This window comes from Triturus cristatus, chromosome 12 (genome assembly GCF_964204655.1).
Source record: "Triturus cristatus chromosome 12, aTriCri1.1, whole genome shotgun sequence".
Classification (NCBI taxonomy): Eukaryota; Metazoa; Chordata; class Amphibia; order Caudata; family Salamandridae; genus Triturus; species Triturus cristatus.
In genome coordinates, this window is record NC_140595.1 from 209,632,065 (window position 1) to 209,656,595 (window position 24,531).

At 49.4% G+C, this 24,531-nt stretch overlaps 1 protein-coding gene across 1 annotated transcript in view; it reads left to right on the forward strand.

Annotated features, from left to right (window-relative positions):
* EDC4 (enhancer of mRNA decapping 4) overlaps positions 1 to 24,531 on the forward strand; it is a 777,931-nt gene that overhangs the window by 64,621 nt on the left and 688,779 nt on the right. Inside the window, exon 3 of the mRNA XM_085639493.1 lies at positions 20,041 to 20,152. Coding sequence (XP_085495619.1) covers positions 20,041 to 20,152 — 112 coding nt within the window. The remainder of the gene's footprint in view (positions 1 to 20,040; positions 20,153 to 24,531) is intronic.

The following is a 24,531-nucleotide window of genomic DNA, read 5'->3' on the forward strand; positions in this document are numbered from 1 at the left end:
CGGCAAAGCTACATGCCTTGATGAATGATGCCTGGTGGTGTAAGTTGAGTGAACTTTCCTAGGCCAAATCTCAGTCACATACCCGGGCGGGGTTGCACTCAATCTGGGGTTACTTCAGATCAGGAAGAGAGCTTATTGGAACCCCTGAAGTCCCTGTTCACCTACCCCCGAATTGTTGAGGCTCTGTCCCGCTCAACATCCCATTTTGATGAGCTCTCCAGGGTGTCTGAGCCCTTATGTTACGTTGAATTGCCAAACCAAGTAAGCCTGACTGCCTCGTTCATCTTTGTTTGGCATTCTTAAAGACAAAAGGGACCCTTTGCAAGTACTTGGCTAAGGCATCATGTGCACTCCTCAAAACCATGCACACATCTGTCCTTCAACCCACTTACAAACAAACCCTCAACACCACCTTATTAACCTACCTAATGACAAGATGACCCTCAACAGGACTTGCTAGCACATCTACACCACTGATCACATTTGTTCTCATCAACACCCACTCGATACACAAACATGCTTACGTAGCACATCGCAGATTAGAAAACATAGACACTAGTGTTCGAGTGTGGCTTTCTAACTCATCTCCACTCTTTGAACTTATCTAAGATGATCAAACAATCATACAATAATGTACCTTTCATCAAAGTTGAGACAGCCTTATAGTCTTTTACGAATCCATAGTCAAATCTACGTTCCTGATGTCCCGTTCTCTCCGTTTGACACACTATCTCTTTCAAACGTCTCTCCCATGGTCATGGTCTTTGCTCGCCCACCCCATCATCTTTCTTTTGATCTATATATAGGCCTTATGGCTACAACAAAACTGTTTTCTCTAAATCATCATCATCATCCCCATTGTCATTCCCAACTCCAATTACTCCAGGAAGTTCAGTCTCCCAGGAATCCCACAAAAGAAACTTATAAAGATTATTTCATGGATCACCTAACTTCCCTTGCACTCACAATACATATAACCTCACATTCGTGCATTGAAGGGAGAACCCTGAACCTCATAATCTAAACAATAATCTCTCACCTCTATAACCCTGCACCCCACAGTTTCGATCGACCACAATTTCATCCTGTAAATAGTGACCCATCAGAAATCTCCACAAAAGGTATGCCTCCACCAACAGAAATAGACACAAAATATTCCTCCCCTGCACACTACACTCTGCATCATCTCGCTTCGGTATACCACACCAATGAACTAATGCACAATTGTAACCACGTTTAACACTACACACAGTTCTAAGTATTCCTTCATAAAACTCAAACCCCCTGTACCTTGAAACACACAGGAACTTGATACCAACAAAAGGCAAACTCAAACAATCCTCGCACAGCTCTTAATGCTCATCAACAAGCTACACTACTGCATTCCCCTCTTTTTGCAATTGTCTTCAACCTAGTTACCCACATGATCACCAGCCTCCAGGTTCCAATGTGAGGCTGGTTGGTTTGCAGAACAGGTTTCTCTTTAAATGTGCAACTCTAGTATTCATATCTATACTATCACCAATAGAGCCTCTCAAAATCCTCTTCTCTCAAGACCTTCTCTGTGTCTACCTCCTTAGCCTGCACATCTTGGTTCTGATCACGCAAACACTGCACCACGTACTGGAATAAGGTATCCTCTAAACTGATGGCCTCCACCTCAGTGAGCGCTTTCAAAGTGGCTCTCAAAGACTCCCTTCTAAATAGGAAATGTTCTCTTGGTTTTTACCCAGATCTTGCTCTGATGTCAAAACACCCCACTGTAAGAAAGTGGCTCTGTATATACTGCATCAAAGTAAGGTTCAGTGTGTACAGAGTCCACAGTCCCCAGAGGTTTGGCAGAGATAACCTTACTCTCTAAAGTGGTAGCTTGGTCGAGTAGTAAGGCAGTATCGGAGGACAGTGTAAAGCATTTGTTGTACACACTCAGTCAGCAAATGGTCTCACACACTCAAGAACTGAACTCTATACCAATTGTTTTGTATATAAAAAATATATAGTTGTTTTATTTTAGAACCACAAGTAGGTATCAAAATACTTTCTTAGAATAAGATGCTCTAGTTGAATCCTTTCAAATAGCAATAAACTTTTAGATGCAATAGTTACAGTTGTTGCAATAGGCAACACAAGTTAAACACAATTGTAACATTGAGCTCAATGTAAATTTTTAAGTAAAGGCAATATCAATTACTTTGCATAGGTGCATCTCCTGTAAACAGTGGAAAGAAATCGTTTTTGTTGCACAGGTGATTTTTAAGGAATATTTGTATGTTTCAAAAATCGACACTTAAAAGCCAGGCAATGTTATCCTATGGAGGAAAGTTTGGTTATCGGAAAATCACAATTGTAGTTACTTTTCAGGGTCAGTGCTGGGCACCAAGATCCAGCACTGGGATCTCTCCTGGTAACAGGGGAGTCATTTCGTTTTCGTTGATCGAGTGATTTTTGGTGAATATTTCAAAGTTTCAAAACTCGACAGAAGAATTTCCAAGTGAAAACCAGTCAATGTTACCCTATGGAGAAAATGTGAGTTATCGGCTTTCAGGTAAGTACTCGACTGGCAGAGTTAAGGTTCTGGGCACAGACTCGGGGGTCTCCCAGGGTCAGGTAGGTACAGTTGTTACACCCTTAGCGGCACGGGGCAGCCGGGTGCAGAGAGAGTTAGGCCCAATGTTAGCCTATGGTGGGCAGGGGGCCTTTGGCTGGTGGCTGCTAGCAGGCAGGCCACGCGGCTGTCGGAGCTGGGCTCCTGGTCACTTGCACAGGGCAAGTGGGGAAGTAAGATAGGATAGTTGTTGCACTTCCAGGGGCACTCGGGCGGCTGGGTGCAGGGTGCTTTTGAGCCATCGGGCGCTCAATATATTTCAATGGAGTAGCTGCAAGATGAACAAAGGCTACAAGCTCGGGGACGGAGATTCTTCAGGTGCGTCCACCACATCTGAAAGAAACACGTTAGTTAGATTCCTCACCTTAGAATATCCCCAGGCGTCAGGCTGGATCCGGAAAGATTTTTGTAGCAATACCCCTTGCGCGTCGCCAGGCGTCGTCTGCGGCTCCGCGTCCGTCTCTGGCGTCGTGCGCCGGAATGACGTCGTCGGAGTACTTAGACGCCGCCCTCGTGCGCCGACGTCAGTTCTTCTTTTTTCCGCGCTAGACAGCGCCAATCCCGGAAGAGCTTACCCCTTAGTCAATTTTTTACTAAACTTTTTGACTCTTTTTGGTCTTCTGTCTGCCTTTACCGCCTGGGGGCCGACCACGACGCGGAGTCGTGCCCTGATTGTCAGGCCTTGACCTCGAAGGCTAGGCGGGAGCGGTCCCGTAAGCTTCTCGAGCTTCGGCACTCGGCACCGCGCCACACCCGGTCCCAGTCCAGGAGGAGGTCCAAGGACCGGTCACGGAGCCGCTGTCACCATCATCGCTCGTCGGGCTCGAAGTCTTCGGGTAAGTCGAAGCGATCAAAGAAGTCCAAGAGGCGACACCGCTCTTCGGACTCCCCTCGCCGGTCGCACGACTCGGTCGAGGGTCAGGGTGGTCCTACCCCTGCGGCTCCGCCGGAGCCGCAGGAGCCACGTCCGTCTCCATACCCGCCTGTCCCTGGGACTGACGCGACTCCGGCGGAGGTCAGTGCCTTCCTCTCGGCCATGAGGGGCCTGGCTCCGCCGTCGACGCCTGCCGGCGCGCCTACGGGCCCCGTGGGCTCGACTGGGCGACCTCGCGTGCCGACGGCTCCGGCCCCGGCGCCGTCGACGACTTCGGTCCCGACGCCGCAGGTCCCCGAAGGATCCAGGCCTGGATCTCTGTCGGCGCCGGTCGACCTCACGACGCCTCCTCCGCCGGCGCCGCCACTGGTTCCACCTCCGGCGCCGTCTCAGGACGACGCCGTTCCCCGGTTTAGCCCCTGTCTGGACCCGATGCCGGCACGGCGCCGCACCCGACGCCGATGGATGACCGTTTCATCTACCGTCCGGCTCCGATCGTTCCTCCTGTTTATCAGGAATCGGATGACGGGCACGACTGGGAGGGGTCTGAGGACCCTATGGCCCTCCAGGGTCAACTTTCACAGGACTGGGCAGACGAACTGGGGGATGCCAGTGGTCTGGACACTTCGCCGGACGCTGGCTTCATCTCTCCTCCAACTGTGGCTTCGGAGGAAGGTGCAGCTATTTCAGTGGTGCTGCGCAAGGCGGCCGAAGCCCTGGGGCTCGAGTTGCCTGCTGTGGCCGTGAAGAATAATATCCTCACAGAGGTGCTTCAACCGTCAGCAAGCTCCACAGAGCCTCTGCTGCAGTTCAATGAGGCCCCCATCGACGTTCTGCAGGGCACTTGTTCCAAGCCCTCCACAGTTCCTCCTGTGGATCGGAACGTGGCCCGGCGCCACCGCCCCGCTCCGGGCGACCCCAGTTTCCTGTCCCAACACCCCAACCCGAGAGCCTGGTTATCCAGGCCTCCACTTCCCAATCCTCCTTCCCGTCCGCTCCTCCGGATCGGGAATCCAAGAGTCTGGAACAGTTCGGAAAGAAACTGTTCTCTTCCCTGAGTTTGGGCCTGCGGTCTTTGAACACCGCTTGCCTCTTGGACCGTTTCTCCCACTCTCTGTGGGATGCGGTGGAGGACGTGCTGCCACTGTGTCTGGAGGAGGCCCAGACACGTCTCTCCCAGGCACTTGCTGACGGGCGAGATGCAGCGCTACATGCCATACGGTGTGGACTTGACACCACGGACTCGCTGGGTAGGGCGATTTCCACCATGGTGGCGCTCCGGCGCCACGCCTGGCTGAGGTCCACGTCTTTTTCGGGGGATGTCCAGAGTACCCTCATGGATATGCCCTTTGATGGCGCTCGCCTTTTTGGTGAGAAGGCGGATAGTGCGCTGGCTCGTTTTAAGGACTCCCGGGCTACGGCCACGTCCTTGGGTCTCTCGGCCCCACAGCCGCACACTTCCGCCTTTCGCCCCTTTCGTGGCCAAGGAAGGGGCGCCTCCTCACGTCCGCCTAGCCACCGGTCGCAGAACCAACCTGCACGCGGTCGCGGACGTGGATTCCGCCATGGCGGTTCTAGAGGACAACGCGGTCAGTCCACATCCACCCCGGCAGCATCCGCCTCAAAGCCCTCCTAGTCCGAGCTTTCAGGCCCATTCCACGGCAGTGGGCGGCAGAGTTCGCCATCACCTGCTCCACTGGCACTCCATCACTTCGGACAGGTGGGTGCTGCAAATCGTCCGAAGGGGCTACTCCCTCCCCTTCGAGACGACCCCTCCAGCCATGCCACCGCAGTGCCACCGTATATCGGAGGATCACTTGAATCTTCTGCGGAAGGAAGTTGCGGCCCTCTTGGCCAAAGAGGCTGTTGAGCACGTTCCTGGTCCAGAAGTAGGCCGTGGTTGCTATTCCCACTACTTTCTGGTTCCCAGGAAGGGCAAAGGGGGCCTACGCCCTATCTTGGACCTCAGGAGCGTCAACACCTTCCTCCGGAAGGAACGGTTCAAGATGCTAACTTTAACTCAGGTTCTGGCTGCCCTCGACCCTGGAGACTGGATGGTAGCGTTGGACTTGCAGGACGCTTATTTTCACATCCCCGTCCTGCCGGCCCACCGGCGTTACCTGCGGGTCACGGTGGGTCAGGAGCACTTTCAGTTCACCGTGCTCCCCTTCGGCCTCACCAGTGCCCCTCGGGTGTTCACGAAAGTGATGGCGGTGGTCGCAGCTCATCTGCGCAGATCGGGGGTTCCAGTCTTCCCCTATCTCGACGACTGGCTGTTGAAGGCGGGCTCGCCCCAGAAAGTCGTCTCCCACCTTCAGACTACGGCCGACCACCTGCATTTGCTGGGGTTCTCCATCAACGTGCCGAAGTCACACCGGAGTCCCTCCCAGAAGCTCCTCTTCATCGGAGCGGTTCTCGATTCGGCGCAGTTCTGGGCTTATACTCTGGAACAGCGGGTCCGGGATATTCAGGCTCTGATTCCCATCTTTCGGCCTCTATCCTGGGTTTCGGTCACGTTGGTGCTGCGGCTTCTGGGGCTGATGGCCTCCTGCATCCTGTTGGTGCATTACGCCAGGTGGCGAATGCGGGCTCTGCAGTGGGACCTGAAGTTTCAGTGGGCCCAGCATCGAGGCAACCTGTCCGACCATGTCTTGATCTCGGAGGGCACTGCGAAACAGTTGCAGTGGTGGCTCACGGACCGCGATTGGGTCAGCGGCAGATGCCTCTCCCTACCCCAACCGGAGCACGTAGTAGTGACGGCCGCGTCCCTCCTGGGATGGGGGGGGGGCCACATGGGAGAGGCGGAGATCAGAGGACTCTGGTCTCCGGCGGAGGCTCAACTCCACATCAACCTTTTGGAGCCGAGAGCGATCCGGCTTGCACTGAAAGCCTTCCTTCCCTCTGTCCGGGGAAGTGTGGTGCAGGTGTTCACGGACAACACCACCGCCATGTGGTATTGCAACAAACTGGGCGGGGTGGGTTCGTGGACCCTTTGTCAGGATTCTGCGCCTCTGGACATGGCTGGAACACCAGGGCATCACCCTGGTGGTTCAACATCTGGCGGGCTCTCTGAACGCCAGAGCAGACGAACTCAGCCGCCGGTGCATGATGGATCCCGAATGGCGTCTGAACTCGGACGTGGCGCAAGGTCTCTTTCTGCAGTGGGGAGAGCCTTGGTTAGATCTATTCGCCACCGAAGATAACGCGCAATGTCAGCAGTTCTGCGCGTTGGAATTTCCAAGGCAGCACTCGCTCGGAGACGCTTTTCGTCGCGAGTGGAGTTGCGGTCTGTTGTACGCCTTTCCGCCTATACCACTTCTGCCCAGAGTGCTGAAGAAGATCAGGTGCGACCGGGCCCAAGTTATCTTAGTTGCTCCGGATTGGGCACGAAGGTTCTGGTATCCCGAGCTACTCAGTATGTCAATCGATCCCCCGATACGACTGCCTCTTCAGGAGGACCTTCTGTCGCAGCAGCAGGGTACGGTCCTCCACCCGAACCTGTCCAGCCTCCACCTCCATGGAGATTGAGCGGCGGCAGTTGATGCCATTTGACTTGCCTCCTAAAGTCTGTGATGTCATTCTGGCAGCCAGGCGTCCCTCCATTAAAACGGTATACGCCTGCAGGTGGAACAAATTTGTGGCATGGTGCACAGCAAAGGCTGTGCATCCCCTTTCCGCCCCTCTTTCTGAGGTTCTCCTCTATCTTTTTTCTTTGGCCCAGCAGGGCTCTGCTTTGGGCACCTTGAAAGGTTATCTTGCTGCAATCTCTGCCTTCTTATGGCTTCCTGATCAGCTTTCTCTTTTCAAGTGCCCTGTTGTTTCCCGTTTTCTCAAAGGCATTACTCACATGTTCCCTCCTGTCCCCTTCGTAATGCCTCAGTGGGACTTGAATCTTGTTCTGACTTTTCTGATGTGCGCTCCTTTTGAGCCTCTTCACAATTGTCCCATTCGTCTTCTGACCCTGAAAACTGCTTTCCTGGTAGCTTTCACCTCGGCTAGACGGGTGAGTGAGCTCCAGGCTCTGTCATCTAAGCCTCCCTTTCTTTCTGTTCATCCGGACAAGGTTGTCCTCCGGCCTCGTCCTTCTTTTCTACCAAAAGTGGTGACCCCCTTACACATCGGACAATCTGTCACGTTGCCCACCTTCTTTCCGCCTCCGCATCCTTCAAAAGAGGAAGAGAGGCTCCACCGTCTGGACCCAAAACGGGCGCTGTCCTTTTATCTGGACCGCACCAAACAGTTCCGGGTGGACGACCAACTTTTTGTTGGATACGTAGGAGCTAAGAAGGGAAAAGCGGTACACAAATGGACCATCTCACGGTGGGTCGTGTTGTGTATTAAACTTTGTTACTCCTTGGCAAAAAAGGACCCTCCTGTTGGGTTGAGGGACCATTCCACCCGGGCCACAGCGGCTACTACTGCCCTGGGCCGGGGAGTTCCCTTCTGTCAGGCGGCGACGTGGGCTTCACTGCACACGTTTGCCAAGCACTATTGCCTGGACAGCCAAGTCCGGAGAGACGGCTTTTTTGGCCGTTCTGTTCTCCAGGATTTTCTGGTGTGATCTTGGTTCGCAGACCCACCACCGGGGTTGGTATTGCTGGGGTATCTATTCTAAGGTGAGTAATCTAACTAACGATGTATCTGTAAGAAACATTAGTTAGATTCCTCACCTACCCACCCATCCTCCCCGTTCTGCGAACTGACATCTAGGGTTAAGGTTATCCTTTTCAGGGCCCTAGATTTTTTGGCACCAGTGTCGATCTCTTGCATGGCTCTGCGTTCCTGGCGGGGAAAGCTATGTACAAGAACTGACGTCGGCGTGCGAGGGCGGCGTCTAAGTACTCCGTCATTCCGGCGCACGACGCCGGTGACGGATGCGGAGCCGCAGACGACGCCTGGCGACGCGCAAGGGTATTGCTACAAAAATCTTTACGGATCGAGCCTGACGCCTGGGGATATTCTAAGGTGAGGAATCTAACTAACTAATGTTTCTTACAGATACATTGTTACCGAAGGTAAGTAACTTGTTCTTCGAGAGGTAAGTTGGGAAGCTGTAAGTTAGGTAGGCACCCAGGAGTTGGGCACAGGGGGCCACAGGGCGCCGGGTGCAGTGGTGCCTTTTGATGTCGGGAAATCTTACCCTCTGTTGATCGCGGTTGGGAGGGGTCCCTGGTTCTGAGGCTGCAGGCATCGTCAGGAGCGTCGAGGTGGGTCCTTGGGGGCCGGATTTGGGGTCACAGTCGCCAGGGGGACGTCCTCTGGGTCTTTGTCCACTCCGGCACAGGCCAGGCTTGGCGGGTGCAGAGTGTGCAGTGTCCGGGCTGATGCCAGGGGTTAGAAACTTGCTTTGAGCAGAGCCACTGCTCATGGGAGTCCCAGATGCTTAGAGTCACAAGGTAGCCAGGTCCTCCGGGGTTTGTGAGGTTGCTGGCCACAGGAGGTGCCGGGATTTAGCAGGAGCAGGTTCGAGGGTCGACAGGCCGGTAGGGCTGGGGCCAAAGCAGCTGCACGGCAGGTCTTCTTTCTTTCTTCTTGTTCTTTGCTTTTTCGGAATCTGGAATCTGAAGACGGAAGGTTCAGGGTGCCTCTAAATACTAGATTTAGGGGTGTTACAGGTAGGTAAAGGGCAGGGACCAATGGGTCCCTGTCCTGGGGTGGGTACACCCCCTATCCTGCCACTCTCCTGTGGGAGGGGGGCAGTAGCCTAGTCCTGATTGGGCAGGGCTTCCCATCTTCAAATTGGCGAGAGCCCGGAGGTGTGCTTGACCTCGCCTCCCCCACCTGAGGGGTGGGGTTGGCAGAGGCTGACACATCCCCTGTCCTTATTTGGGGTTTCCGGCCAGTCTTCCCGCCAGAGTGGGGGCCAGTTGCTGGGTACAGCAAGTGGCCTGGAGAAGCTCACAAAGGCGGCATGCCTTTTAGCTTCCCCCTGCCCATCTTGGGGGAGGAGACCTTGCACCTCTCCCAGGATGTGCATTGTTGCAGGCCCAGGAGAGCAAGGGCTCTCCTACCCAGGGGTCCAGCAACATGTCTGCTGTGTGGCAGCCTAGGCAGCCTCTCAGACAAGACGTGGATTGTAGGTTAGGTTTCAGGGGGCATCTCTAATATGCCCTATGTAGGGCTTTGCACATTAAATCCCACACTGGCATCAGTGCGGGTTTAATGTGCTGAGAAGTTTGATACCAAACTTCTCAGTCTTCAGTGCTGCCATTATGGTGCTGTGGAGTTCGTGTTTGACGAGCTCGCAGCACCATATACTCTTAAATGGCTGCACTGCACTTGCAATGCCCAGGAATGGACCTGGGTACTGTAGGGGCACTGGGGCTCATGCTCCTGTGGCCACACCACTGGCATAGGACACCCAGCTAAAGGGGTGGCTGATGTATGCCAGGGCAGTGTAGGTTGTGGGCATGGCACACAGGGATGTGGGCCATGTCGACTCTTTGTTTTGTCTTGTACCCATACAATCAGCCTGCAAGGGCAGTGTGTTTGTGTTAGGGTACAGGGCCTCTAAGGGTGGCACAATAAGTGCTGCAGCCCTTAGAGGCCCTCCCTGGTCACAAGGCCCTGGGTAACTAGGGTACCATTTACCAGGGGCTGACATGTGGCCAGGGTATGCCAATTTGGATTTTAGGTTTTAGGGAAGGAACATAGGCCCTGGGCCCCTGATTGGCAGGAGTCCAGGGCACTCTAAGTCAAAGTACATTCAGCAATTCAGCAAAAAGTGGGGGCATTCCATGCAAGAAAGATGGCACTTTCTCACACAACCCCCCCCCCCAACCCACACCCCCTCAACGAAAGGTGATGAGACTAACCTTGCCCTATGGAGTCTTCATTGTCTAAGTGGAAGAACGTGGAAATTCCATCTGCATTGGCATGGGCAGTCCCCGGTCTGTGTTCCACTTTTGAAAGCCCATTCCCTGTAGGGAGATGGACCACCTAAGTAGTTTTGGATTTTCCCCTTTCATCTGCATTAGCCATCTGAAAGGTCTGTGGTCAGTTTGAACCAGGAAGTGAGTACCAAACAAGTATGGCCTCAACTTCTTCAGGGACCAAACCACAGCAAAGGCCTCCCTCTCAATGGCACTCCAACGCTGCTCTCTGGGGAGTAGCCTACTGCTTATAAAAGCAACAGGTTGGTCTTGGCCTTCATCATTGGTCTGGGATAGGACCGCTCCTATCCCTAGCTCAGAGGCATCAGTCTGCACTATGAACTGCTTGGCATAATCTGGAGCTTTTAGAATTGGTGCTGAGCACATTGCTTCTTTCAGGGTGTCAAAAGCCTTTTGGCAACTAACTGTCCAGTTAACCTTCTTGACCATCTTCTTGGAGGTGAGTTCTGTGAGGGGAGTCACAATGGCCCCATATCCCTTCACAAACCTCCTGTAGTACCCAGTCAAGCCAAGGAATGCCCTGACTTGGGTCTGGGTTGTTGGAGCTACCCAGTCCAGGATGTCCTGGATCTTGGGTTGTAAGGGTTGTACCTGGCCTCCACCTACAAGGTGGCCCAAGTATACCAAAGTGCCCTGCCCTATCTGGCATTTGGATGCCTTGATAGTGAGGCCTGCATTTTGCAGAACCTCTAAAGCCTTCCCAAGGTGGATCAGGTGATCCTGCTAGGTGGAGCTAAAGACAGAAATATCATCAAGATAAGCTGCACTAAAGGACTACAACCCAGCCAGGACATGGTTCACCAACCTCTGGAAGGTGGCAGGGGCATTCTTTAACCCAAAAGGCATCACAGTAAACTGGTAATGCCCATCAGGTGTGGAGAATGCTGTTTTCTCTTTTGCTCCTGGGGCCATGCCAATCTGCCAGTACCCTGCAGTTAAGTCAAAGGTACTGAGGAATTTGGCTGCCCCCAATTTATCTATCAGTTCATCCGCTCTTGGAAAAGGGTGAGCATCTGTCTTGGTGACAGTTGTGCCCTCTATAGTCCACACAGAACCTCATCTCTCTCTTTCCACCCTGTTGATGAGGTTTGGGGACCAGAACCACTGGGCTAGCCGAGGGGCTCTCAGAGGGTTCAATGACCCCTAACTCCAGCATCTTGCTGACTTCAGCTTTGAGGTTTTCCTTGATTTGATCTGACTGGCGATAGATCTTATTTTTGACAGGTGCACTGTCACCAGTATCCACATCATGGGTACACCAGTTTGTTAGGCCAGGGGTCAGGGAAAAGAGGCTAGCATACTGTTGCAAGACGTGCTTGCAGTCAGTCTGCTTTTGGGCAGAGAGGGTGTCTGAAAAGACTACACCATCCACTGACCCATCTTGTGGGCTGTAGGAGAGGAGGTCAGGGAGAGGTTCACTTTCTGCTTCCTGCTCCTCATCAGTCACCATCAGCATGGCGATGTCAGCCCTGTCATTGTAGAGCTTAAGGCTGTTCACATGGATAACCCTTTTGGGTGTCCTGCTAGTGCCCAGGTCAACTACATAGGTGACATCACTCTTTCTTTCTAGGATAGGGTAAGGACCACTCCATCTATCTTGGAGTGCCCTTGGTGCCACTGGCTCCAAAACCCACACCTGTTGCCCAGGTTGAAATTCAACCAGTGCAGCTTTTTGGTCATACCAGTGCTTCTGAAGCTCCTGGCTGGCCTCAAGGGTTTTGGATGCTTTTTCCATGTACTCGGCCATTTTGAACCTTAGGCCAAGCACATAGTCCACTATGTCTTGTTTGGGCTCTTGAAGAGGCCTCTCCCAGCCCTCTTTTACAAGACAAGGTGGTCCCCTCATAGGATGACCAAACAGAAGTTCAAAGGGTGAGAAACCTACTCCCTTCTGTGGCACTTCTCTGTAAGCGAAAAGCAGGCATGGCAACAGGACATCCCATCTCCTTTTGAGTTTCTCAGGGAGTCCCATGATCATGCCTTTCAATGTCTTGTTGAATCTCTCAACAAGGCCATTGGTTTGTGGGTGGTAGGGTGTAGTAAACTTGTACTGCACTCCACACTCCTTCCACATGTGTGACAGGTAATTAGACATGAAGTTGGAACCTCTATCTGAAACCACCTCCTTAGGAAACCCTACCCTGGTGAAGACACCCAGGAGGGCCTTGGCTACTGCAGGAGCTGTAGTAGTCCTAAGTAGAATTGCTTCAGGGTACCTAGTAGCATGATCCACTACTGCTAAAATGAATTTGTTCCTGGAGGCGGTGGGAGGTTCAAGTGGACCCACAATGACCACACCTACCCTTTCAAGGGGCACTCCCACCACTGGTAGTGGGATTAGGGGGGCCTTTGGGTGGCCACCTGTCTTGCCACTGGCTTGACAGGTAACTCAGGAGCTGACTAACTCCTTCACCTTTTGGTGAATCTGGGGCCAGTAAAAGTGACTAACTAGCCTTTCCCAAGTTTTGGATTGCCCCAGATATCCAGCTAGGGGGATGTCTTGAGCCAAAGTTAGGAGGAACTCCCTGTACTTCTGTGGCACTACCACCCTCCTGGTGGTTCCAGGAGTGGGGTCTCTTGCCTCAGCATACAGTAATCCCTCTTCCCAATAAGCTCTGTGGGTACCACTGACATCTCCCTTTGCTTCTGAAGCAGCTTGCTGCCTCAGGCTTTCAAGAGTGGGACAGTCTCGCTGACCCTGGCACATCTCTTCCCTAGAGGGTCCCCCTGGGCCCAAGAGTTCAACCTGGTAAGGGTCAAGCTCCATGGGCTCAGTTCCCTCAGTGGTATCCAAGTCCTCTCCCTGTGGAGAGGGGTCCTGAGTGTTCGGTACAGAAGCTGGTTCCCCAGTCTTCTTACCTTTTCTCTTGGTTGGTTGGGCCATTATTTCAGGCTCCAGACCTACTTTTTCACCCTTCCTCTTGCTATGTGCTCTGGTTTGCACACACACCATTTCAGGGATGCCCAGCATGGCTGCATGGGCCTTTAGCTCAAACTCAGCCCAGGCTGAGGTTTCCAGATCATTTCCTAGCAGACATGCAGCTGGCAACTTCGGAGAGACCACTACCTGTTTCAGGCCAGTAACGCCCCCCCAGTCTAATGTCACCATGGCCATGGGATGACTAGTGGTGACACTGTCCGCATGGGTGACTGGGTACGTTTTCCCAATCCGATATTGCTCAGGGGAAACCAGTGTGTCTTTCACCATAGTGACACTGGCACCTGTATCCCTCAGAGCTTCTGCCCTAGTTCCATTCACCCAGGGATACTCTAAATATTTCTTTTAAGTTGGGTGGCCACACCGCCACACCGGCACACTCCACTTCCCCCAGTGAGACTAGACTTGCCTCAGTCTGTTTCCCAGATTTGCTCAGGGTACACTTGTGATCCCATCTTTAAACTTGCTGCCCCAGGAGTAGCTGTACTGGGTGCCTTAGGGGCTTTGTTGTGGGGGCAAGATTTATCCTGACCTCTTACAGTTATTACACCAGGCCTTTAAGGGATCAAAGTTCTTCCCCCTATAGGGTTGATGCACATAGGGAGTAGTTTGGGTCCCACCCCGCTGAACAGGTTTTTGGGGCCCTTTGGAAGGCTCAGACTTTTTATCTTGTCCTCTTCACTGGTGGGTCCTCCAGTGATCTCTCTGGTACCTGGTTCACCTGTGTGATCTCTTGCGAATAGTGTAGGGGGGTTATTACCCTCCTCCTCCACTTCCCTTTCCTCATCTGACTGGTCATCACCATGTTCAGATGGGTGGTCATTAGCATACTCAGCCAAGAGCCCCTGGAGCCCTAGTTTGGTTGGTTGCAGGCCCATTGTTAAATTTTTAAGTTTGCACAGGAACCTCAATTCCTTGAAAGACAAGTGTAAGTAAGGTGTGAGGTCGAGCTCCTCCACCAGGTCCATGTTATTATTTTCACTAATAGCTGGGTTTGTTTGAGTCATTCTAACCTGACCGTTCTAATCCTCTACCCTGACTATAGTGACTTTTATTTTTCTAAAATTGTAATGAGACTTAAGCAAGGCTCTGACAGGACTTTTAGTATTTTGGAAAAGACCAATCAGAATTCTAAAGGCAATTTTAAGAGTTCTGTCGTGTGATCAGATGGTAACCAAGTAGTCCAACAAATGCAAGTTTGTATCCCAGCGCTGATCCACCAATGTGAGAACGTGGTTCTGTATACACTGTTCCCAAATAGGTACAGTGTGTATAGAGTCCACAGTCCCCAGAGGTTTGGCAGAGGCTAAAGTTAGATATAACCTTACTCTCTAAAGTGGTAGCTTGGTCGAGCAGTAAGGCAGTATCAGAGGACAGTGTAAAGCATTTGTTGTACACACTCAGTCAGCAAATGGGTTCACACACTCAAGAACTGAACTCTAGGCCAATGGTTTATATAAAGTTAAACAATATATAGTTGTTTTATTTTAGAACCAACAATAGGTATCAAAAAATACTTTCTCAGAATGAGATGCTTTAGTTAAATACTTTTGCAATATGCAATTGACTTTTGTAGGTAATAGTTACAGGTTGTTGCAATAGGCAACACAATCTCAAACACAATAGTACATAGAGCTCAATGGGAACTTTTAGATATATGGAATTTGTTACTTTCAGGATTACTTTTCTAACTCCAGGACTGGATCCTAGATTCAGTCCTGGGACAGTCCTTGGAAACAAGTGAATAAATTCGGTTACGTTACTGTTGTGATTTTTAAGCAATATTTTGCTATTTTAAAAGTCGACACTTGGAAACTGTTTCCGATCAAATTACCAATGTTCTCCTATGGAAGGAATTTCACTTAGCAGGTAAGTGGGGTTATGGGTACTTTTTCTAGGTCAGTGTTGGATCCTGGATCCAGCACTAGGGTACCACCTGTAAGCAGTTGAGAAACTGCGTTTAAGATGTACAGGCGATTTTTAAGGAATATTTGTAGTTAGCAAAAATCGACATTTAGAAGAAATTTCAGATAAACAGTCAATGGTTCCCTATGGGAGAAAATTCAAGTTACGGGTAAAGTATGTTCTCGTTACTTTTGTAATCCAGGGCTGGGCTCCTAGTCTCAGTACTGGGACCTCTGTCTAAAACAGGTAAGTAATTACGTTTTCACAGTTGGTACAATTTTTAAAGAACATTTGTAGTTTGCAAAAATCAACACAGAAGAAATTTCACAGAAAAACAGTAAATGATTTCCTATGGAAGAAAATTGGGTTAGTGGTAAGTACGGTTGTGAGTACTTTTCAGGGTCAGTGCTAGGGACCAAGATCCAGCACTGGGGTCTCTCCTAATAGCAGGTGAGTATTTCCATTTTCGTTACTCGGTTGATTTTAGGTGAATATTTTAGGTTTTAGAAACTCCACACTTAGAAGAAATTTCAGAAGAAACCAGTCAGTGTTACCCTATGGAAGAAAAGTGAGTTATCGGCTTTTGGTTAAGTACTCGACTGGCAGAGTTAAGGTTCTGGGCACAGACTCAGGGGTCTCCCAGGGTCAGGTTGGTACAGTTGTTACACCCTCAGCGGCACTGGGGCGGCCGGGTGCAGAATGAGTTGGGCCCAATGTTATCCTATGGGAGGCAGGGGTCCTTGGTTGGTGGCTGCTGACTTGCAGGCCACGCGGCTGTGGGAGCTGGGCTCCTGGTCACTTGCTCTGGGCAAATGGGAAAGTAGGTAGGAGTAGAAGTTGCACTGCCAGGGCCACTCGGACGGCTGGGTGCAGGGTGCTTTTGAGCCTTCGGGCGCTCAATGGATTTCAATGGGAAAGTTCAAGGACGAACAAAGGCTGCAATCTCAGGGACGAAGATTCTTCGGGTGCCACCACCACTTCGAGAGGTAAGTTGGGTAGTTGAAAGATAGGTAGGTACCCAGGAGTCGGGCACAGGTGGCCGCATGGCGCCGGGTGCAGGGGTGCCTTTTGATGTCGGGAAATCTTACCCTCTGTTGATCGCGGTTGGGGTGGTCCCTAATTCTACAGCTGCAGGCGTCGTCAGGAGCGTCGAGGTGGGTCCTTGGGTGCCGGATTTGGGGTCACAGTCGCCGGGGGGACATCCTCGGGGTCTTTGTCCACTCCGGAACGGGCCAGGCTTGGCGGGTGCAGAATGTGCAGGGTTCGCGGTTCCGGGCTGATGCCAGGAGTTAGAAACTTGCTTTGAGCAGAGCCACTGCTCATGGGAGTCCCAGATGCTTAGAGTCACAAAGTAGCCAGGTCCTCCGGGGTTTGTGAGGTTGCTGGCCACAGGACGTGCCGGGATTTAGCAGGAGCAGGTTCGAGTGTCGACAGGCCGGTAGGGCTGGGGCCAAAGCAGTTGGTGTCTTCCTCTTCTTAGCAGCTGCACGGCAGGTCTCCTTTCTTCTTGTTTTTCTTTGCTTTTTCTGAATCTGGAATCTGAGGAAGGAAGGTCCAGGGTGCCCCAAAATACTAGATGTAGGGGCGTTACAGATGGGTAAAGGGCAGGGACCAATGGGTCCCTGCCCTGGGGTGGGTACACCCCCTATCCTGCCTCTCTCCTGTGGGAGGGGGGCAGTAGCCTAGTCCTGATTGGGCAGGGCTTCCCATCTTCAAGATGGCAAGAGCCCGGAGATGTGCTTGACCTCGCCTCCCCCACCTGAGGGGTGGGGTTGGCAGAGGCTGGCACATCCCCTGTTCTTACTTGGAATTTCCGGCCAGTCTTCCCGCCAGAGTGGGGGTCAGAACCGGTGGGGGCCAGTTGCTCGGTACAGCAAGTGCCCTGGAGAAGCTCACAAAGGCGGCATGCCTTTGAAGCTTCCCCCTGCCCATCCTGGGGGAGGAGACCTAGCACCTCGCCCAGGATGTGCATTGTTGCAGGCCCAGGAGAGCGGGGGCTCTCCACCCAGGGTTCCAGGGTTCCAGCAACATGTCTGCTGTGTGGTAGCCTAGGCAGCCTCTCGGACAGGACGTGGATTGTAGGTTAGGTTTCAGGGGGCATCTCTAAGATGCCCTCTGTAGGGCTTTGCACATTAAATCTCACACTGGCATCAGTGCGGGTTTAATGTGCTGAGAAGTTTGATACCAAACTTCTCAGTCTTCAGTGTTGCCATTATGGTGCTGTGAAGTTCGTATTTGACAAGCTCTTAGCACCATATACTCCTAAATGGCAGCACTGCACTTACAGTGCCCAGGAATGGACCTGGGTACTGTAGGGGCACAGGGCTCATGCTCCTGTGCCCACACCACTGGCATAGGGCACCCAGCTAGAGGGGTGGCTGATGTATGGCAGGGCAGTGTAGGTTGTGGGCATGGCACACAGGGATGTGGGCCATGTCGACTTTGTTTTGTCTTGTACCCAGACACTCAGCCTGCAAGGGCAGTGTGTTTGTGTTGGGGTGTAGGGCCTCTAAGGGTGGCACAATAAGTGCTGCAGGCCTTAGAGGCCTTCCCTGGTCACAAGGCCTGGGTACTTTGGGTACCATTTACCAGGGGCTGACATGTGGCCAGGGTTTGCCAATTTGGATTTTGGGGAAAGAACATAGGCGCTGAGCCCCTGATTGGCAGGAGTCCAGGGCACACTCAGTCAAAGTACATTCAGCAATTCAGCAAAAGGTGGGGGCATACCATGCAAGAAAGATGGCCCTTTATCACACCAGGGCAGTGTGTTTGTGGGCATGGCACACTGGGATGTGTGACATGTCGACTCTTTGTTTTTTTCTGTACTAAGACACTCAGCCTGCAAAGGCAGTGTGTGCGTGTCAGGGTACAGGGCCACTAAGGGTGGCAAAATAAGTGCTGCAGCCCTTAGGAGCCTTCTCTGGTCACAGTGCCCTGGGTACATGGGGTACCATTTATCCGGGACCTACCTGTGGCCAGAGCTGTCAATTGGGTTTTGTTTTGGGGAAGGAACACTGGCCCTGGGGTCCTGATTGGCAGGGCCCCAGAGCACATCAAGTCAAAGAGCATCAGTAGTCTGGCAACAAAAAAAAGGGGGGGGGGGGTTTACTGCAACAGAAACCCACTTTCTCACACCCTCTACCTGGGTTCCCACTTAGTCAATGAGTGCATATTTTAGCCTCATTATAATTCCATTTGCGAAACTGGCTGCAGTGTATTGTACATTTCCCAACTACCACCATACTGGTTTGCTGCTAGTTTCCGTGTCTAATTTTACAGTTTTATTTCACAGGCAGTGTAATTCAGGTGATTCTAATAGTAGCTGTATTTCTGAGGCTTGGACTGCCATTGCCTGTCTGTGCGGAAAGATTGGTCCGACGGTAGCTTGATCTTTCAGTGATAGAGGTGTACCTGTTATGTATGGCTATGAAAATGCTGCTGCTGTTGTTGGTAACCCTATGTAGGATGACTCGTCAGACTGTCCCAACATGTGTTTAAAGTTAAGCAATACAAGTTGGTTAGAATTAAGTTTTCCCTACTAAATACTTTACAGCCAGGAGCACATGCCTATATGAAAGAGAATATATTGGCACTTTTTTCCATGACAGGATATTTGTCGTACACTCAACGTGCTCCATATCGGTTACACATCGTATAGCAGAATGGCATTTGTGTCCTTTTTAATATTCTACTACTCATTGGTGCTTTCTTACCTTCATCCCATTTCTTCTGTTGCTTTCCTTCCTTGCTCTTTATATTGGCTTTTCTTTCCATATAACTTTGTTTTCCATTCATCATCTCTATCACATTCCTCTGTGATGATTCTTTTTTTCTTTTAATGCTCATCACCCGTTTATATATTACTAGATTTCGCACAATCCATTTGTACCTTTTGGTCTCTGCACCAGATATATTTCTTGTAGCAAATCTTTTGTTTTTGCTTTCTATTCAAACTTTGTCCCATGTCTTTCAGTTGCTAATTGGTTTACTATATTCTCATGATGCCTACCTTACTCCTTTCCACTTTCTCAAATAAAGCCATAACGAATCTTAGTTGATTGTCTGACACTAGTTTATTGGTCTCTATCCTACAATTACTTATCCACACTTTTATTAGTGTTTTATGTGCCTCTTCCTCTCTCTTGTTTTTGTAAGTCATAGCTTTTTGGTGTGTTCTTGGCAATGTTGTTTTGTCTGCTCATAGCTTCTATGTACATCCCTAACAAGCCAGCATATAGGTTATGAAACTGAATTGCTTCCCAACGAGCAGCTAAATAAATAAGAATAGTGTTGGGTTTGGGGGGGGGGGGGGGCGGGGGGGTGGCGTGCCTTTTTACACTGGTGAAGGTGAGTAAAAGGTGACTTTAACTAAAGTATGGGATTCAGATCTGAGAGACTAAAGTTACATTTGGAAAACCACTTGCTGTTAATAATAGTTACGTTGGTTAAATCATCTTGGTGAATCGTGCGACAGGAGTGCATGCCTTCTTATTGTGTTGTCTTGTGTGGAGAGGGGGCTATGTGAAGTTAGTAACTACAGAGCGTCATAATGACGTAAAATATGTTCGATCATACTGCTGTCTAACTGCACAAGGGGCACCATGAAACTGAGACTAAAGCTGGTCTTATGTCATTGTAAAGTTGTCACCTTGGGAGAGCCTTTATTTCCTGAGTGTACCACCTAGTAAGAACTGATTCATCCCATTCTTAAAGGCTACATAAGATAGGCTCACTGGTTGGAATGGCGTTCTACAGTCTAATTGCAGCTGCTGAAAAGAATTGTATTACGCTGCATCCAATTGTAATCATGCCTTCTTTCCTGCAGCTGTCTCTCTGGAGATGACAGTTCCACCTGTGTGCTGATCGTGGCCAAAGATGTGGAGATTGTGGCAAGTAAAGATTCCAGTATCAGCAGCAAGGCCAGGGGGAGCAACAAGGTAAGATAAAAACATCTCAGATCAGCTGCTTCATCGTGTGTAACAAGGCACCGGCATTGGGCTGTGGATACTCTTGTTTAACTTTGGGTATTGACGCTGTTTGCTCATTCATAATAAACCATAAGAAAATGTGAGTCATCACTGCGGAGACACCTGGGCATTTGTTGCATGTCTGGAGATTTGGAGAAACCCCCATGGTAGTACTTACTGGACCTTTTTTTCCTTTCTTTTATATAATGTACTTATATGACTTAAGAGCAGATTCCCCACAGCACTTTAGATGTGGAAGAAATGCCAAATAGTGACACAATTTATTACAAATGAGAGGGCTGGGCAGCATATTGTAGCGAGTTAACAGCAGGTTTAAGGAAAAGAGAGTGGAGCAGGTGAGGAGGATAAAGCAAAGTGCAGCAATAGAAAATATTGTATGCAAGTGCTTTGGTGCTATCAGTAACTGGGTAGCTAGGAACACCCAGAGGTATATTTGGTCATGATTGAGGTGCACTAATAGAGTTGAGTAGACCCTTGATATAGAGGTACCAAGGAATTCTACCTGGTAGAATTAAGGGTAATTTGGTGAATATTTGTGGGAGGTTTCAGAACTAGTAAATGATCTGATAATGCAGTTCCAGTTACTTGGCAGAAAGGTGTGCCACTAAGTGCTACATTGCCTTTTTTCAGGGCTACAAAAGTTTGGTATGTTTGTCTGCCATCTTTAGTTTACAGCATGTGGGAACAGTGTCATTTGCTGATAAATCCCGATTGTTAATTATTTTTAAAAATGTTTTACAATTAAGCCAGTCAGCCAGGAATGTGTTTCCCTATTGCTTAAGTGAAACCCTTGCTTATTGTTTCTCTTTATACTTAAAAATTGGCTCTAGGTTTTACATACAACACGGAGGTCTGAAGCATGAAGTTCAGTTTCATTCCTTTGTCTCACCAACTGGTTGCTTAACTTTCTTATAAAATGCATATTGGTTTTTCTTTTATATATACACACAAACAGGCTAGGCCTGCCTATAATAATCCTGTGTACATTTCGTCCTTAAAGTTAAAACTATACGCATCCCACACTACTTGCCTCCTATTCCAACATGGCTCCAAATAATACCTGCCTGTTCAGTAACCTACTGTCACAGGTGGGCCATAACGCTATTAAAATTGTTTACCCCGCTAACCTATCAAAAAACGCTGCTAAGAACTTCAATGATAATTTTCTCAAGCAGCACCCTGAAAGGCTCATCTCTGATTCATACTTTTGCACTTTAAAAGGTGTCGTGGTTAACGACCTAATCTTCACTAAGAGAAGAGCTAAATGGAGAAAAGTCCTAAACTCCTTGCTCTGGTCCAAACCTTTAAGGAAAACTCACGGTTTCCAAATAACTATAATACCCTCACCAGACAAGGTGATCTCGCAATATCCATATACAACAACGGGGACATCCTTATTCAAGCAGCTGACCATAATCTTGAACAGTTTGATAAAATCTTTGAGATTCAAAAATTCTCTCCTCTGCATTTAAAACCCATACTTCATCCCCCACGTCTTCCTCTTCTCCCCTCCACCCCAATGCACCCTTTACTCATCCACCTCGCGCCCCAACCCAGGGCTTCTTCTACCTTTATGCATAAGAGGTCTATTGCTGAATCCAAGCGGACTCCTCTTCCTACCCCTCTAACTCCCCCAGTTTACTTCTCACTAGCCACCTCTAACTTCCCGTCTCCTAATACTTGCCACCTTACCGCTGAGGAATTAATATTGCATACCACCACTCCCTCCTCTAAAGACGCTCATGCACGGTCTTCCTCTAGACCACCCACCCTCCCTTTAAACACACCGTCCATTGATAAGCCGGCAGGTCTGAAGCATGATCTTCAGTGAAAGAGGGCCTTCAGAACCTGTTAGACTTCCCTATGAAGTTGGAGAAACTCTGGAACCTTAATACCACCCTTTAGCCCAACCAACCTTGCCATCCCGCAATGGCTAAACACAACCAAAATAGATCTTCATCCATGGTAAACTCGGTGAGCCTACAATGAAAATGATGGCCACATCCCAACCACCTTTCCAGGCCCCACAGGATTAATGACCATTTAACTGACGCTGACTTTCACTCCCTTCTACTATCTTACAACTCCTCCCATAATAATTCATCACCTGCATCATTCAGAATCCTAACTATTTCCTCCAACCTGCTTAGAGAACTCCGCATCAATCTCAGAACAGTGAACAAAGATAATTTATTACCTGGCTCCACTTCTAACCTTGAAATGGTAGTAACTAAATCTCATATCAAATCGATGCTTCTTAACTGAGGACCGCTATATCACGGTTACTTTGACTTTTTCACCACCAGCTGATGTCTGGGATCGCTCACGCTACTGCACCATGAAAGCGGTTTACTTTTTTGTCCCTGTCTACCTGTGCACCAGAACACGTGGTGTAAAAAGTAACACCAGAAGGTCTGGCGTGTTCTAGATCTTTCATAAATTGTTACATCTTTTAAGGCCAATAAAGCAAACGCTGACACCGTTGGTTTTAGTATAACAAAACCCCTTTAGAGTTTTGGTGACCCAGGTCCCTGCTTTGTCCTGAGGAGGCCTTAAATCGTAGCCTGAAACACATCGACACCTACTTTACCGGACCAACGCCAACCGTCAAGGAAACATGTATGCATTTGATTGCTTCTTTAAGACCATAGAGATGCAATTTGAGGCAACTCATCCAGTTATATAGGAGATGGTAATAATTTGATTAGACGTTGGTACCTGATGGCGGAATACACTTCTTGTACTAGTTAAGAGTATACAATCCGCCTTTGCAATAACTTGTGTTCACCTCTGTTTATGTCAATGTGACGTTAGTTTGTTGTGTATTATATAGTGTACATACAAATGATGTTGTATTTTAAGCCAAACTTTGTGAAAAGATTTTGATTATTCAGAAAAAGCTCTGCAAAAAAAAACATAAAGAAATAGCTATGCTGTGTCACGCTTTATTGTAATGTCTTCCCTCAGCTAAGAGAAATTAATTATTCTTTAGTTATATATAACTGATTAAGTGTACACGGTGAGTTCGGTTTTTCCCTTAACGCCAGAAGCAACAAATATTAAGTCTTTCCTCTGCCTTAAAAGTTTGTTTTTTAATTTGTGCTAGCGCTGTTTTCTGTTTTTCTTGCAGATTTGTAGGGTGTAGCCTAAGCTCTAGAAGTTAATATGGGCTCCCTCCCTCCTTTGTCTTAACTGCAGGTCCGCGGTTAAACACACTGCTGATATTGTCGACCTCATACTTAAACGCATAAACTGGACCTACTGATCCTAACTGAAACTTGGCTCAATGATTCCTCCTCACAAATTTTGGACATCTTGGTGTCCCCCGATTATGATATCAGACTGGATAGACCGGTTAATGTTGAGGGCGGCATAGCATGCATCTTTTTCTCCACTCTTAGCCTGCGACTCACACAAACTGCTCCAATGTTCACATGTGAACACCTGAGCAATAAAATCTGGAACAATGAAAAAAATAGTCTGTACACTCCACAAGATCTATCACCCCCAGGTGATCTTCTTTCTGTCAAACAATTAATGGAGACCTTTTCCTCTAACACGGAGCATCACCATAACCATATCTTCCTTGGGGATTTCAGTTTACACTGCACCACCGTCAATGATCCCTCTACTGGGCACTTTCAAGGCCTTCCTCTCAGACCTAAACTTCACCCAATCAAGTGACGGATCTACCCACAAAAAAGGCGCCACCCTTGATTTGATCATTTCCAAAGACCACGTTATACAACTGGATGACATATCACCTTGTGATTGGTCAGACCACTACCTTATCTCTTTTCTCATCATGGAAAGGGTGATGATCAGACAGGGACAACTTCGTAAGACCAAACAATGGGCAAGAGATCTGAGGAATATCAATGCTAATGATCTCACCTATATCAGCAATAACCTACTTCCTCCGCCCTTAATTTGTCAAATCTGGATGACCTTACTTAACTTTACATCTCCTCCATGACGAATTTGCTTGACGAAATTGCTCCAAAACCGCTCAAAAGGATTCCCAACAAGCACTCTCTAATCCCTAGTTTAACTGCTCCCTTAATGTGGAAAGGCGCAAAGTAAGGGTGGCAGAGAGATCATGTAGAAACTCTTTCCACAACAAACATCAAGGAGTTGAGGATGACGAGAAGTGCGTACAACAAACACATCTGTTGCACCAAAGCCAATTACTTTTAACCACAGCTAGCCAATGCCAAAAACAGACAGAAAAAACTTTTTGAAAATATCAAATAGCAAGCAAACCACTCAACTAACCTGCACTCTATGCTTAGGGACTCATTCCCTAGTAATGAGGAGTTCTCTACACA